Genomic DNA, 16,168 nt, shown 5'->3' on the forward strand with positions numbered 1-16,168 from the left:
TCTATTTTTCCCATTCTCTGGCTGTCCTTCCCCTTGACCCGCAACATGGAGAGCTGCGTGGGAAGCAACAGCTAACGACTATAATAATCAGCACATGCTTATCATCAACCATATGCTTGAAAAGATGTACCCTATTGTAACCTTCATGAAATTGTTACACTGACTGCATGCTTAAGAAATCCCCAACTGACCTTGTCCCTTTCCCAGAAACAAAGGCTAAAACTGGCCAATCAGTGAAATAGTTATTTTTAGAAACCAGTGTAACCCTGTAAGTATAAAATTCACCTCAAATTCACTAGGCATCCTGAGTGGGATGCCTGGTATCTTGCAGCTCACTCTGCTATTAAGATAGCTCTTCTGCATTTTGCCCCACTTTAGTAATCTTTCCCTTCACACTGTACCAGTCTGGCCTCCCCCATGCTCTCCTAAGCTCCACTTCTTCACTCTTTGCAGAGGACAAGGACCTGGAAAGACACGAGGGGTCATTATGGCACTGCTAGGCTGCTCTCCTCAGAGACGCCCCCCACCCCCAGCCCTGAAGGCAGAGCTCCCAGACTGGGTGGTGCCTCCCACGGCTCAGATGTTTCGGGGTAGCAGAACTGCCTTAAGGAGTGTGGGAAGACCTCTCTGCTACAGGTGTTGCTCTCATGTCGGCTCCGATCCTGGTCTCGAGGAATATTTACTTTCCTTCTATTTCTTTTTTATTTGCAAAAGTTGCTCCTGGTCTTCTTGGGCCCAGATATCCTGAGAAGAGCCCAACATAGCTGTACAATACAAAGCTTTATTGGAGCTCCAAGTAAGCTCTCCGAGGGAAAGTTGCTTCCTATGTGGCTCTAAAGAAGAGGCCATCATCATTAACACAAACGACACCTTAAACAACAACTGCAAATTCTAAGAACTTAGGTAAGACCTTTGAATACGTCCAGGTTAATTTACTATTCCAAGGTAAATACATGGACTTTGGGAGCAAAGACTTGAAGACTAAGGAAAAGGTCACGTTGTTTCAGGACTTTAACAAGACTTGGTAGGAACCATTTCTAAATGGTCCTAAAATAAATCAGTCCTAAAATAAAAAACAATTAAGTGGGATAAAGAAAAGGTAGGTTTATAAGGTTAGGATATTCTGATTAATTGCTTTTTAAAATTTTCTAAATATCCTATATCTGGTGGAAACAAATCATAAAACCATAAAAGCGGAGTCATATAATTTTCTTCCTGCAGGACTAAATCTAGCTTATTTATGAAATGGAGGGCTGCGGAGTTCTGGGAAGGTCTCGAGTCTTCCCTGAAGCTCAGGACAGTGTTGTGGCCGGCGGCGCAGGGTGGAGTGGACCCTAAGGACTCGCGGCCGGCTCAGCGAAAAGGCCTGGGCCGCCCGGCCGGGCTGCACTTGCTCTCTGAGGCGCCGGGAGCACCCGGAACACGAGCAGCAGCCCGCACTCCAAGACCAGGAGCACGAACCTTCCGACCCCGGAACCCAAGGGAGACACACAGCGGCCGGAAGTAGGTCGGAACTTAGGGCTACAGCACCGCCTCACGCACTTCCGGGCCGACTTGGGGCAGTTAGCGGCTGGTAGCTGGGTGGTTCCTCAGTGTGCACCCTAAGGAGGACTGAGTGGTAGAGAGAGCCACTAAGTCTCTGTTTCTTCTCCGTAAACCTGGAGGTCTCCCCACGGGCCCCGCCCCAACGAGCCATCCGGGCCTTCTTGGCCCTCCTGACCATAGGAACAACCCATTCTCCACTCCGCTGTCCATCCGGGTTCTGTATCCGAAGCTGCGGCGCCCTTCCTCCTGGCGGAGTGGCCTCTCTACAATGCCCAGGGCGGACCTCCTGCTTCTCCTGCAGGCTCTGTGTGCTGAGGAGGTGCTTCTGCATCTGGAAGGAACATTAAAGCCAGTACTCTTCATAGATAAAACCAGTGATAACCAGTTACATGATATAATGAATGAAAAGACCCTATCTACAACAGCAGGAGGGCAAGGGGATGAACACTGTGGAGAGCGGCTAAAGCCGGAGGAGATCGATCACATGTGTGAGGCAAGCCCGGAAAACAAGCTGTTCCAGCTCCTAGAAAGCTAGGTGCTCAGGCACGCCATACAAAGCTAGACAAAGGGGTTGAAATTGACATCAACCTCCTGGAGTATATTTATTTATAGTAAATGGCCTATGGTGGTTGAGCAGTTCCTTTTCTCCCAGCCTGTGATAGGGCTCCAATTGAATTCAGCTTTTGGTCTCTTATTTTTATTTGTCCATCGCCTGGCCATCCTTCCCTGTGGGAACTTCGAGGGCCATGCAAAACATAAGAAATGTGCAACATTTATTTATGGAGAAATGTTAAAAACATTCCTGATAGCTCAAGTGTAAATTTCAAGAGGAAGCAATATGTTACTCTTGGATAAAAAGACTCAACAGAGGTCGTCCCTTCCTAAATATGCATTCAAGTGTATTATAACAATAACAACACATATTGTTCGAAAAGTATGGACAAACTGATTATGAAGCTCAAATGGGAAAATAAGCCAGGAAACCCCTTAAAAAGAAAAGTGATGAACAGCCTTATCAAACACCAGAACACATTGCAGTACCATACCATATCATATAGCATGAACAACCAGTTATCTAGAATAGACTCAAGGATGAATGGGTCTTTAGTAAATGATGAAAATGATAAAGCAATGGAAGAAATTAAGGATGTAGGAAGTTGTACTGGGTCAACCGATAACTATTTGGTCAAAGGTAAAATTGAATTCCTATCTCCTACCACATATGCAGGATAAATTCCAAGTACACCTGATTCCTAAACAAACAAAAAACAACAACTGCACATATACATGTGTTAGAAGAAAATATGAGAAAACAATTCTAACACCTGGGAATGGGGTAACACATAACCATGAGTCAAAATTCAAAATCAATAAAAATGATGTCTGGTTACAAAAAACTGTATTTTCAAAAAGTCATAAAGACAGTCAAAAGACAAGTGACACTGAAAAAATGTTTGCAGCATATCGAAGACAAGGGCTAGTAGCTGTGATGTTTTAAAAGTTCCTCAAAGTTGGGATGAAATTAACCATTTCACATAGGGTAGCAGTGATCTAGAAGTTTGATCTTATTATTTTTTGGTTTTTTTCCGATACCGGGAATTGAACTCACAACCTCACGCTTGCCAGGCTGGCGCTGTGCCACTGAGCTAAATCCCCAGCCCCCCTGATCTTATTTTTGAGGAAAGGGAAACTCATGCATTCCTAATGGGAATGCAAAATAGTAATCCTCTGTGTAGGTAGGTAATATACAGCAAGTTCACTCACGTAAATTTACCATTGTTTCCTATAAGACCACTTCAGAAATCTGTCTTAAAGATTTATTAACCAAAATATGCAATGACTGAGGGCTGGGGATTTAGCTCAGCGGCACAGCGCTTGCCTGGCAAGCATGATGTCGTGAGTTCGATTCCCAGTACCGGGGGACGGGTCGGGGGGGACATTCAAGCTAAAGATTGGAAACAAATGTTTACCATAAGGCAACAGATTGAATACAGTATCATATAGCTATCTGTGGAGAATGGCTGAAGCTGGAGATCACACCTTTGAGGCTGGAGCAAGACCCACTGGACAACAAAGAGCACCTGAGGTGAAGTAAGTGAACAAGCTGCTCCAGTCCAGAGAACACCAAGTGCCTGAGGCAATCAAAGTAAGTAAGTGGCTAGGTAGAGTGATTTATGTGACATCAAACTGCCAAATGTATAAATGTGCTGTGGTGGTTGAGCAGTTCCTTTTCTCCTATCAGGAGAAGGCGCCACCTGATCACAGCTTTCTGTATATAGACTCTTATCTTTATTTCTCAATCCCCCACTGTCCTTCCCTTAAGGAACTTTAAGAACTGTACTGCACATGGCCACTAATAGAGAACTAGGTAAACTATAAAGATAATTGAGAACTATCTCAATATTAGTAACTAATTATTAGAACTATCCCAGCATAGGGTTATGGAATGATTGACACATGTTTATATTATTGTCAGGCCTGGCCTGAGAGTGACCTGAGAGAGAACTTCATGACTGCCTACTACAAAAACCAGGGATCCCACTATTCACAATGGCCCGCCCTCTGCAAAGAAGAAGGACCATAAAGACATATAGAACAGAGGGGCTGGGGATTTAGCTCAGCGGCAAAGCGCCTGCCTTGCAAGCGCAAGGTCGTGAGTTCGGTTCCCGGTACCGGAGAAAAACCAGGGGAAAAAAAAAAAAAAAAAGACATATAGAACAGGACCTGAAGTTTCCCTTGTGCCAGTTCTATCTACACACCTGTGCTGACTGTCCATGTAGCTTTGACTTCAAACACTTCATCTGGATTCTTTAAAGCAGCGACCCCAACCCTAAACCATGTGTACTCAGACTCCCCTCCGGATAGCAGCTGCTGTCACTCCAGTGTCAGCCTGCCTGTACGTAGATGATATAAAATCTGATTTTTCCCACAGCCTCAGTCTCTGGGTGTTTCCTCACGCCACCATTACCTAACAATTATATTACCTGTCCTAGGCAGAATACCTCCCAAAGATAAACATACCTAAACCTCAAAAGCTGTGAATATATTATTTTGCATGGCAAGAGGATTATTAGCTTATTATTATCATCTTGATTAGCTCTCCTAGCTCTTTGAGTTTTATAGTCACTGATCATTTTATTTGGCCATCTGTTGACTTATATTTCCTGTGAGCTTGCAAAGTGCCTTACTGATCTGTTTTGTTCTCTCTTATATTTTCAAATAACTTGGTTGTGTGGCTTTTGGTTTCCTCCTCTTTAACGCATGGAGTAGCTTTGGGTGGGGGAGTTTTGGGTGCATTTTGTTGCTTTGTCTTGTTTCTATTTTTTGTTTGTTTTGCTTTAAGGTTTGCAGGTTGATTATACTGGCAAGCTTTTTTTTTTTTTTTTACTAATATGGACATCTCTTTAGTTAATGTCTACTTTTCAGCAGTGCCTTCTGGATGTGGGTAACTACTGCTCTTTGCCTCTGCCCCAGTCACAGGAAGGAACAAGAAAAAACAGGATACAGAAAATGAAAGGTAAGGCAGAGAGACAGAAAGTTGCAAAGGGTAAAGATAATGATAGAAAAGAAATTAGAAAGAAAAAAAAGACTGAAAATAGTAATTTAAAAACCTCAACATCCACTAAAACTAATGAAGGAAGGACAAAAATAATTAAAAATAGAAAAAAAATTTTAAAATAGAGAAATTTAAAGATGACTGAGTCAGTGACAAAGTTCTGGTTTTGAATCAGTGGTTTCTTTCCAGGATATTCAGTGATAGAATTCAACCAGTCATGAATTTCTCAGCTAGCTTTGTAGCCCAGGAGTTTTTGAGGTGACTTCCCTGCATCAGAGGCCCCTCTCTGCACTCATTTCACACTGTGGTTTCCACCCAAGCCATATCCTTGCTTGTATTGGTCAGTGAGATCGGCCTTGTTTTCTTTTGGATGTAGTTCACAGGGCAGGACTTCAGGTGGACTGTTGGGACTTGACATTGACATTCACAGGGTCTGCTTGCTGCCTGCACAGGTCAGGGCCTGCGTCCCTCCTTACACTTCTCGTGGGGCCTGTGTCTAGCCCATCCCTCCTCCACAGGGGCCTCCTACGGCTGTCTCTCACCCAATCACTCTGGGAGCGTAACAGTGGAGTCCCTGAAGCTGCTGACCAGGTTGTACTTTCTCCCTGGTTCTGCTGGTCTTCCAGGTTTACCTTTTCTCTCCAGGTGTTGTCTTTGTCCAGCATCAGGTTCATCAGTCAATCGATGCCTCTGCTGCCCTGTGCCGAAGTGAAGCAAAACACAGACCCAGTCTGCAGGCGGTGAATGGTTGCACTGTGGGTGGTGCAGGGAGTCTGCTTGTTTCAGGGTGCTGCGAGGACACGGCGGCCTGCTTGCTGGCATCAGGGGCTCCAAGAGGGCCGATGCCTTAGTTTTTGTAAATTAACATTCTATTCTTTGTCTTCTGTCTCCTTAGTTGAAAGAATATGCCCAGGTTAAAACTGCATTTCAAACAAATCACTCAGTTCATTCTATGGCAGGAGTACATGGAAAATTATAGCTTTCATCACTGTATGGAAAAATGCGGGTGGATCCAAAGTACGGTCTGTGTACTTCTGATTCCTTTTGGGAAAAGTACTAAGCAGGAGTAAAGGGCAATGATCCTACCTCACTGCCTAAGACAGCAGCCTCTATGACACTCAAACCAACTGAGAGATTTCTACTAAGTACTGAAAGGATAGCACACTCATTCTCTGCTTCTACATCTACTTATATTGTTCCTTCTCTTTGGTTGCCAGTTGTTGGCTTAATAGATTTTTGGTATCCAATTTTGTCTTCTAATTCTTTGTATGTTCACATTTTGTTCTCAGATGCTTAAAACTGTCTCAAGGATCCAAGTCTAAATGTCTACGAAACTGCATACATTTCACAATGCTCTTTGTAGCTGGTTCTAAATTTTTTTATGTGAAAAGAAATAAAAGATCACTACAAATCCTTAAGTAATTTGTGCTTTACTTTTCTTAGGTGTGAAATGGATTAAATTACCAAAAAAAAAAAAAAAATCTCTTTTTAAAGCTAATATTCTCTTACCGAACAAAGATTAAACTCATGGCTAAAGCGCTGGCCCTCTACCATTTCTGTACATCCTTGCAGAAGCTCTACAATCCAGCCAGGAAAGGAAATTCCTGGTTCCTGGGCTGATCTTGGATGAGGAAGGCTTCACACCAAGCCCTCTGCCAGAACAGTTCTCTCTCCTTCTGCAGATTTTCCCTTTCCCTCAACTCTCTGCCCAACATTTAATCAGTAACATTAAGCACAGTGGTATATATATTTAAAAATACCTCCAAAGGAAATATTTCCTATTTTATATAACATTTTGACTTGATATATATTATAAAATCTCCTCAGAGATGATTTTTGTCTTTTTGGAAACATATAAAAGAATCTTCCCAGGCCGGGGATATAGCTCAGTGGCACATGCGCCTGCTTGGCAAGTGTGAGGTTGTGAGTCTGATTCCTGGTACCAAAAAAGCAAGGAAAAAGAAAAAAAAAAAAATCTTCCCCTATAAATTATATGTGTAAAAGGAAAAATATCACCACATATAGAAAATAGAGACTTGATACTCCTGAAGTTCTGACCTTAAATCAAAATCATAGTGAAAGAGTGTTGAAGGCATTAAGTAGGTTTTGGCTGCAAGATTCTCAGTGAGTTCTTGACATATATATTCACTCCAAACAGTGTTCAGAGGGGTATTAGATTATCCACAAGAACCAATGAATATATTTAAATGGATTTCAACCAATACTTGCTATACCTGGCTTAGCCACAGAACTTTGACCACTCTGCTCTTTCTGACTGGAAAGTTGGTGGGGGAGGGAGACAGATACTGATCCAGGGAAATACCGACAGCACAGCAAGAGTAGAGGCTTCAGGGGTTGAATCAAAGGAGCAAGGATGGGAAAAGGAGAAGAGAGAAGTGAGGGAAATTCAGAAATGTGAAAGAGAAACGACGAACAACTTTTAGCCAGGGAGAAATGAAATAATCACAGAAACAACAGGTTCTAAAGGCCACTGTCTATCCATTAAGTCCAATATTACTTCTCACACCTAATGAGGAATGTGTATCCTAGATAAAATAATTAGCACAATTAGTATAAGAAATCGAAGGAAGCTATTTTGGTAAACTGTCAAGTCATTTTAATCATGTTACATATCAATGTATTCTAAATGGTACATCTGTCTCTACATATATAACACTTAATTGTTTCTTAGAATTTTATCAGTTGTTAAGAAAAATGAGAATTTTTGAAAAGGTGTTAAAAGAAGAACAAAACAAACCAAATATCCAGTGATCAGTTGCATGTATATTAAAAAAAAATCCATTAGAAACACTTCTTTTAAAAGCCTAACTGGTTCATATTTTAAATTTTTTAAGACTTGATGTAATGGAATTACCCAAACATGTCACTTGAACTCATTCTATTAACTCAGATGGTATATATATTATATTATTTATAAAACATATATTTACTTGTGAAGTTTTTACTTCATATTTAGTTCTACTATATTTTCCTTAACTTTACTCTAAAATCTGCATATATTTCTATTGGAAATAATTTAACCTCAAGATACAATAAAATATTCTCTGGAGGACATTTAAGATTTTAAAAAATAATACCCAAAATTAGCCACAAGTAATGATATAAATAGTCTGAAATGCAAGGTGTATGAACAGATAATAAAATCAAATATACTACGCTGGAAAACACCACCCTTCACTTGTCCATTTCTCTCTAGAAGAATTACGTGCAATGTCAGTTGCCCAAACCCTGTTTTCTAACTCATGTGAAAGCTGCTTGCTTTGGATTAGAAAGAATGTGACTATGACTAAATTGGGGAGAAGAATGAAAACAATATGTAACATTTTAAAATGATGATTTTCTACCTATAATATTTGTTAAACTATGGAGCACCAATAAATATTATTCACTTATAACAAGAATAAGAAAATTCTCTTTGTTATGATACAGAAATCTCTAAAGATTATATTCTTTCGTGAAAATAGAAGGCACAGAAGAGTGTAAATAATAGCCATCTTTCTGTGTAAGGAAGAAATAAGATTACATATTTGTTTTTTCTTATATTTACTTTAAAAACATAAGGAACTAATAAAATGGATAAAAAGATGGAGACATTTTTATATTGTTTTAATTTTTGAACCAGATGAATAAAATCTTTTTTTTTTAAAGTCCCACTAGGTAACAGTAAGTTAGTAATACATGATCACTCTAAGAATAAGTAAAACGCTTTAAGAAAGAAGTGAGTAGGAAGAATTGTTCCTGAACCCAGCTGTAAATTAGAGGAGGTGTGCTTTTATTAAAACACACATGGGAGGTGTTGAGCTACAAAAAAAAAAAAAAACTCTCAATGACTTGTAAATCTTCTGTGTTCTATATTCTTATAACTTCTGCGTGGCAATGTCACGCTTCCAGTAACAGCAGCAAGAGCACGGCACTAGGAATTAGGAGACAAGGCTCTTGTCCCACTTCTGTTTTCAACTGGCTGCATGATTTTAGACAAAAATTTCCCAAAGCCCTCTGTCCTTGTCAATTAAAGGCATGCAGAAGTGATCTTTATGGTCTTTCAGTGACTCTGCTAGGCTTTTTTCTTTTTTTTTTTAAGTACTAAAAATTATATCCAGGCCCTTTGCACCAAACTATATCCCGAGCCCTTTTTCAATTTTTTAGAGGTCAGGTCTCAATAACTTCCCCAGCCTGGGCCTGAACTTGTGATCCTCCTGCCTCAGCCTCAGAAAGTGCTAGGATTATAAGGATGTGCCAGTATACCAAGCTAGATTCTACTATTCTTAAATTATCTGCTGTGCATTTAGTCTTTCAAATAAGACTGCCATCACCACAGGGTTTCCATTGCATTGTCTCCTGGGCCTACTATAAAGCTTTGTAGAGCTGGAGTGCAGCTCGATGATAGAGCACTTACTTGGTATGCAAACGCACAGAAGTTTTATAAACAGGGAAAGAAATTTTAATTTTGTATGGATGACCTTGATGGTAATCAACAATAAGGAGAGCCGAGAAATGTGGAAGTTACTAAAAGCAATTATGGAGGCTAGAAGTGCAGCTCCGTGGTACAATCCCTTGCCTAGCATGTGTTAAGTACTGGGTTCAACCTCCAGTGCTGAAAACAAAAGTGATCAACATGCAAGACAGATCATACTTTTCTCTCCACGGTTAGAATGATCGAAATTTTCCAAACAAAAGACTGAATAGGGGCTGGGGATTTAGCTCAGTGGCACAGCACCTGCCTAGCAAGCGCAAGGTCATGAGTTCGGTTCCCGGTACCAGAAAAAAAAACCAAATAAAAAAACAAAACAAAAAAGACTGAATAAAGCAGGCTGGAGATACAGCTACACGGTAGAGCGCCTGCCTGCCATGCACAAGGCCCTGAGTTCAATCTCTAGTACCACTGCCAAAGAAAAAAGAAAAGATAAAAAGGCAAAAACTGAAAACTTTTATTATATGTTACAGGAAAAATACGAAGAAGCTAAAGTTTTCAAAACAAAGATCTGATATATCAGATTTTTAGTGAAGTATCTTGGTCTCTGCACAGATTTATGATCCTGATCACTGCTAGCTATGACCAGTCACTGAGCTGCCAGTAACATGGCTGCTGTAATTCCTTGGTTCCTAACAAAAGATTGTTACTAGAAATCGATAGGAAGAGGTTTTGTACACTTATATGGAAGGGATCATGCACCTCCTTTTGTAGATTAAAAAGCAAATATGTACATGGTAAGAAATCAGCTCACATCTTAAATTTTACTACTATTTTAAAGTTAATTTGTAAATACTCAGTGAATTGCCTTTGATACGATTTTGAACTCCAGTTGCATAGGTTTTTAAACTTTTTTTTTGTACTGGGATTTGAACTCCTGACTTTGTGCTTACCAGGCAGGCACTGTGCCACTGAGCTATATCCTCAGCCCTAAACTTTTTTAAAAAAATTTAAAAGATGAAGTAGTGTTCCTGAAGTTCATCCAGAAACTTCCTCCTTGGGTGTGTAGACTAAAGTATGTATTATGAGGAAGAACCAAGATCTGGCATTGCAAAGCTTCGGATGTCACTGACCGTGTAGACCCTGACAGATACATTTAATAGATCATGCTTTTTTAGCCTAAAAATAAGGGAATTTCCACTAGCTTCCCTGTAATTCTCCATGCTAGAGGATGAAATTATGATTGCTCTCTCAGGGACTAAGCAAGAAACAGCACCCCTGCTGCTTGTCTCGGGGTCCGCGCTCAGAGACTTTGCCCCACCTGTTCCACGGAGCCGGCTGGCTCAGCCACAGGGTGGACCTTCCGATGCTGGATGAGGTTGCAGTGGTAAAGGAAGTTCCTGCCACATTCTTCACACGCGTAAGGCCTCTCTCCGGTGTGAATTCTCTGATGCTTGATGAGGACAGAGCGGCGACTGAAACTCTTACCGCACTGGCTGCACTGGTGAGCTTTCTCCCCAGTGTGGACGCGGAGGTGGTGGAAAAGCCCGGCGTTCTGGCTGAAGGCCTTGCCACAGACACGGCACCGGTAACGCTTCTCCCCAGTGTGCAGCCGCTGGTGCTGGAAGAGGCCCGACCGCTGGCCGAAGGCCCGCCCGCACACGCTGCACGCATAGGGCTTCTCGCCCGTGTGCCTTCTCTGGTGCTCGATGAGGATGGAGTTTTGGGTGAAGCTCTTCCCACAGTCCCCACAGACGTAGGGCCTCTCCGCCGAGGAGCTTACCCGGTGCCTCTCCAGTCTGCCCTCCCGGTCACAGGCGTCTCCACGTTCAGGCACCCGAGTGACATCACTGTTGAGAGTTCCAGGTACTTCTACCATAGATTTTACTTCTTTAGCGATCTCCTCCTCTGGAGCAAACTCCACATTCCAAGGCCCATCCTCACCATCTGAAATAATAAAAGGATGGCAAGAAAGCTATGTTTCCAAAGACAAAAACAGTAATCAGAAAAGTGAGGGGAAAGGAACAATATTTACTTTCCTACTCTAAAACAATCCTACCCAGACCTCGGAGAGAAGACGCTTGTCTGTCTGCCTGCTTCTCTCAGATGCAGACTTCACAGGAGTGGGGACCGGGTCTGCCTTGCTCATCACAGTGTCCACGGCGCCTGGCACCAAGCCTGGCACAGAGCCAACAATGCACGAACGGGCTGAGTGCGGGTCAGTCAGGTAACGCGCCAGGCTCCCTGAGAAGAGGCAGCTCCTCACCGATCTCCTGCACCGGGCGCACCTCCTGCAAGTTACACCGCAGCGGCTCTTCTGAGCTCTGGAACTGGCCACGTGAGGATACCCGGGCTGCTCCTCGAGTTGCCTTCTCCCTCACAAGCTCTTGTTGCGCATAAGCATGACTTGGGACCTGGCGGAAACAAAGGATAGCTGAGAATGAAGGTCAGAGGATACTGAAAGGAAGGTTCCTCAGGGCCACTGGATAGAAAAGAACCAAGAAACGAGCAAATAAAATACAAAGGTAGAGAGAGTCAGAGCATATAGCAGATCAAGTGAGACCTAAAGAAATTCCTCTCTTTCTCTTTCCCTTGTTGCACTGAAACCTCTTACTTGTTCCACAGGTGCAAACCCCTGCTCCCCAGTCTTCCCACCTGCTGCCCAGGCTCGTCCAGCTCCCTCTCCAAGTCCTCCAGCACCGTCACCGCCTCGTCCCCGCTCTGCGGACGCCGTTCGCACACCCAGGCCTGCAGCTCCCCGGGCAGGGCGGCCAGGAACTGCTCCAGCACCAGCAGCTCCAGCATCTGCTCCTTGCTGTGGGTCTCGGGCCGCAGCCACTGGCGGCAGAGCTCGCGGAGCCGGCGCAGCGCCTCCCGGGGCCCGGGGGTCTCCTGGTAGCGGAACTGCCGGAAGCGCCTACGGGAGACCTCCGTGCTTTCCAGGGTCTTTCTTGACCAGCTAGATTCTTGCCCACAGGCATGGTTCTTCTCCTCCTGCACCGTCACTTCCAGGAGTCCTCGTCGTCGTCGTCGTGGTCGTCGTCCCTCCGCAGTCTGCAGGGCCAAGGCTGTGGACATTTTAGGTTTAACCATTCACAAAAACAATCTATTCTTGATAATTCCCCCTTGATCTTTTCTTCGGGAAATCCCGAGATCTAAAAAATAATTTGCAGGGAAAAAATACAAAGATGCAGAAAACCTGGTGATAACTGGTTGCTCTGTCTCATGAAGAACACAGTAAACACAGAACACTGACTATGTAGGTGACATGGGAAGGAAAACAGACACAGGACAAAAAACTCCCCCAGGAGGTTGAAGGAAAGCACCACTCTGATCCTTCAGAATGAAACAGCTCAGATTATCTCCAGTATACTAGGTTTCCATTTAAAAAGCAAGGGGTAAGACTAAGAGCTAGTTTTTCGCTGGATGAAGGGAAACAGACCCCATGTACGGCCAGGTGGTGACAGACGACACTAACAATTTAAAAGAAAAGGGAAACAAGACGGAGGATGGAGGTTAAAGTTAAGCAGATAAAAAGCAGAACGAGAACTGAAAAAGCATACACTCGGGGGAGGAAGGGCAAAGTCCCTCCACTTAAGTGAGGTGTGGAGAAAGGGATGTGTGGTTGCAGTCTGGCACGCCTGGGAACGAGGCATGATCCTTCCAATTCCCTCTGCAGTCTCAGGCTTCATTTCTTAAGCCTCTGCCTCCCTGATTTGTGAAAGAGGAACCCTAAAATCAACACTGCTTATCTTTCTAGATTGATATAAAGATAATGTGAGATCACAAACAAAGAGGACGAAGAAGCTGGCAGCTAAACAAACTCTAAAGCATTGTAAACTACCGTTATTCTTCTTATAAATATTGCTGAAAGAGTAAACAAATATCCCGGTGACCTAGAGCACTAAGGCAAATGAACCACAGGTTGCTGACCGCAGCGATCTTGGCCTAGAGATGTCAAAATATGGCAAATATCAGTTCTAATACTTTAAAATGGTGCAACTTGAGCTTTTTCTTCCTCTTTAATTTTCTGGAAACTATTCCTCCTTGAATCTCTTTGAGGATGGAAAGTGGACAATTTCTTTCAAAAGAAAATTACTACTAATAAAGAGACAAATATCTATGACCACTGGAGGCTTATGAAGAGTCTTATTCATGATGGTAACGAACAAAGGAATTTTTCTAAAAGAAAAATCATTGTGTGAACTAGTGGTTTCAATAAATTTTTAAAATTTAGACATTCACCATATTTTTTGAACATATATCATATGTACAGTGATGGAAATGCTAGAGAGAAAATAAAGGTAAAGGCGCAAGGAGTAACGGGGAAGAGACATCACCATTTTGTAAGTGGCAGTCAGGGAAGGCTTTGCTGGTAACAGCTGAGACGTGAGGAGCAAGTCACATGGCTACTGGGAAACACAGTTCCATGCAAAAAGGAAAAGGAAATGTTTGGAGGTAAAGGCACACCTAGATTCTTCAAGGAACACCCACTTCGATTACGTGCCTTGAACAGACAGGGTGAAAAAGGGAAGTGATAGCAGACAGAACCAAGAGCTTGACAATATCCTCTGGTATGCTCTCCATCCACTGCAGCCTAGCCTATTTCTCCTTCCAGCTCCTACATCCGGTACTGTTTGAGGCCCCTGTACTCTCAGTACACAACCTATCTTGTACTATTACTTTCATTTTTTATATCCAAAGAATACAAATGAATATAGAATTCCTTCACCTAGTTCTACTCCCCAGAAATATAAAGACTGCAATGTATCTTTTCAGACCTTTCCTATGCAGTTGCAATCACTCACACACAAATACAGTGCTCATTTGAACCCATAATTTTCCTATTTACGTGAGAAAAGTAGGAGGTAGTATGTATGGGTAGCAGAGAACACGGGCAAATCCAGTTGTGGTTCTGACTAACACAGTGATCTTGGGTACATTACTTCATTTTTTGAGCCCCCAACTCATGAATGAAAAGAGAATGATAACCACATTTCAAAACTGCTGCGAATACCAAATGAAATGTAGGAACGCATGTAAAGTCGTCTTGCACAAAGTGTGGCACACAGCAAACATGCAAACTAACCTCATGAGAAGACGTGTGATTCGGGCATCATGGTGGCTTAATCAACAGTTGCTACTTTCCCGTATCACCACGACCATAATCTCTTCCTATTGCCCAAAGAACAAGATGAGGGGGCAAGTGGGAAAAGTGTATGCAAATAGAATGACTGTTTTATTTGGGTTTTGGACACTCTGGGACACTTCCAGGTCTGCGGATACGCACGCTAATCTTAAAGCCTAACTTCTAAACCTACCGATCTCAGAAGAGGGAGCACCAAACTCAAACGAAAGAAGCAAGTTTCCGAGTCGGGGCTGAAAAGCTCATCCAGAAACTGAGCGCAGCCGGCATAACAAAGGTTTTAAGAAAGCGGACTCAGAGGCCAACTGCTGGAAAGAATCCTGGAAACGCAGCCCCTCGCCAGCTGATGACCCTGGGCAGCCTCGCGGCCCCTTTTCTTCTTGGCTGGGCAAGGGCTGGGGTGTCTGCACAATCGCGCTGTTCTCATAAAGTCGTGAGAAGTAAACAGAATTTAAAAGTGCTTAGAACAGAGCGCCGCGGGCGCACCGGGCCACTTAAATATTGGTCTGAGAACAGCGCCAGGCGGGGGCAGGAGTCTCAACGCTACGCGAGTCAGACGGACCGGCTGCAGCCCGCCGCGGAGAACCAGACCCCGGAAACCACGGTCCTCGGCGCCGAGCCCACTCCAGCCCCATGCCGCGGCCGGGCGTGATCGCAGGGCCCTGCCCGCCCGCCGCCCGCCGCGCCGCCCCGGAGCCCCAGCTACCTGGGCGTCCTTGACAACTGCAGAGCCGGGGGAACGCGCCCCAACGACCGGAAGTGCGTCATCGGGGCGGCCCTGGGCTAGCGCGGTTCTGGCTGCGTCCCTTCTAGGAAGTGCGGAGGTGTCCGCACATCGGTGGTCTCCGAGCGCAGTCAGGAGCTAGCAAGACTCATGCTCTGGCAGGGAGCGACCGCCAGTGTGTGAGGCTTTACACATATTTACTCGCCGAACAGCCCTGTGAGTTATCTACGCCCAACCGATGAGGAAAACGAAGTACACTTCTTCTGCGTTTATTAGTTGCCATTTCCTATAGTTTCTTTTCCCAGCCCTCTCTCGTAACAGTGAACTTGTGGATTTTTTTATTATATTTTTTTTTATTTTAAACAGAGTAGTAAATGAGAAACAAAGAAATAGAACGGTAGCAGCATACCAGTATCACAAACATAAACAAATCAAAGCAAGAACATTCAGACTGATGCAGAGTCTCAAGACAAAATCATACAGAATCAACAGTGGTTGTTACATTACATATCGCTATCCTCAACTACGTTGCTCAGATTACCAGATATAAACACGAAAGATTGCTCAAACCATTAAAGAGAAAAGAAAATAATTCTTCAATAAAACATTAGAGATAATACAGAGTATCACTAGACAAGATAGTAAGAGTTCACCATTGTAATTCCATTGCATATTGTTACCTTCAAATCAGTTGCTCATACCACCAGACACGAGCATGCACAATCGATCAGAACGTAAAAAACTGTAATCATTAACTTCGTTTCA

The 16,168-nt window shown here is 43.3% G+C and overlaps 1 protein-coding gene across 3 annotated transcripts; it reads right to left on the reverse strand.

Moving 5' to 3' along the window:
- Nucleotides 1-564: 564 nt before the first annotated feature.
- Zscan23 (zinc finger and SCAN domain containing 23) lies at nucleotides 565-15,427 on the reverse strand. Of its 3 annotated transcripts, XR_001236732.1 has the most exons (6): nucleotides 15,386-15,427; nucleotides 12,189-12,688; nucleotides 11,800-11,947; nucleotides 10,855-11,480; nucleotides 5,734-5,991; nucleotides 1,789-1,876 (listed from the first exon to the last, which is right to left on the reverse strand). XR_001236732.1 is itself a non-coding variant. In XM_013521789.1 (5 exons), the coding sequence occupies exons 2-5, from the start codon at nucleotides 12,624-12,626 to the stop codon at nucleotides 1,535-1,537; spliced, it is 1,554 nt and encodes a 517-aa protein (XP_013377243.1). In that variant the 5' UTR covers nucleotides 12,627-12,688; nucleotides 15,386-15,427; the 3' UTR covers nucleotides 565-1,534. The 3 variants fall into 3 exon arrangements, 2 of the variants coding, with proteins under 2 accessions (XP_013377243.1, XP_013377244.1); XM_013521789.1 differs by lacking the exon at nucleotides 5,734-5,991 and having other exon boundaries at nucleotides 565-1,876; XM_013521790.1 differs by lacking the exon at nucleotides 1,789-1,876 and having other exon boundaries at nucleotides 5,219-5,991.
- Between the last annotated feature and the right edge of the window lie 741 nt (nucleotides 15,428-16,168).

Source organism: Chinchilla lanigera, unplaced genomic scaffold, assembly GCF_000276665.1.
Source record: "Chinchilla lanigera isolate Chin_1 unplaced genomic scaffold, ChiLan1.0 scaffold00064, whole genome shotgun sequence".
Lineage (NCBI taxonomy): Eukaryota > Metazoa > Chordata > Mammalia > Rodentia > Chinchillidae > Chinchilla > Chinchilla lanigera.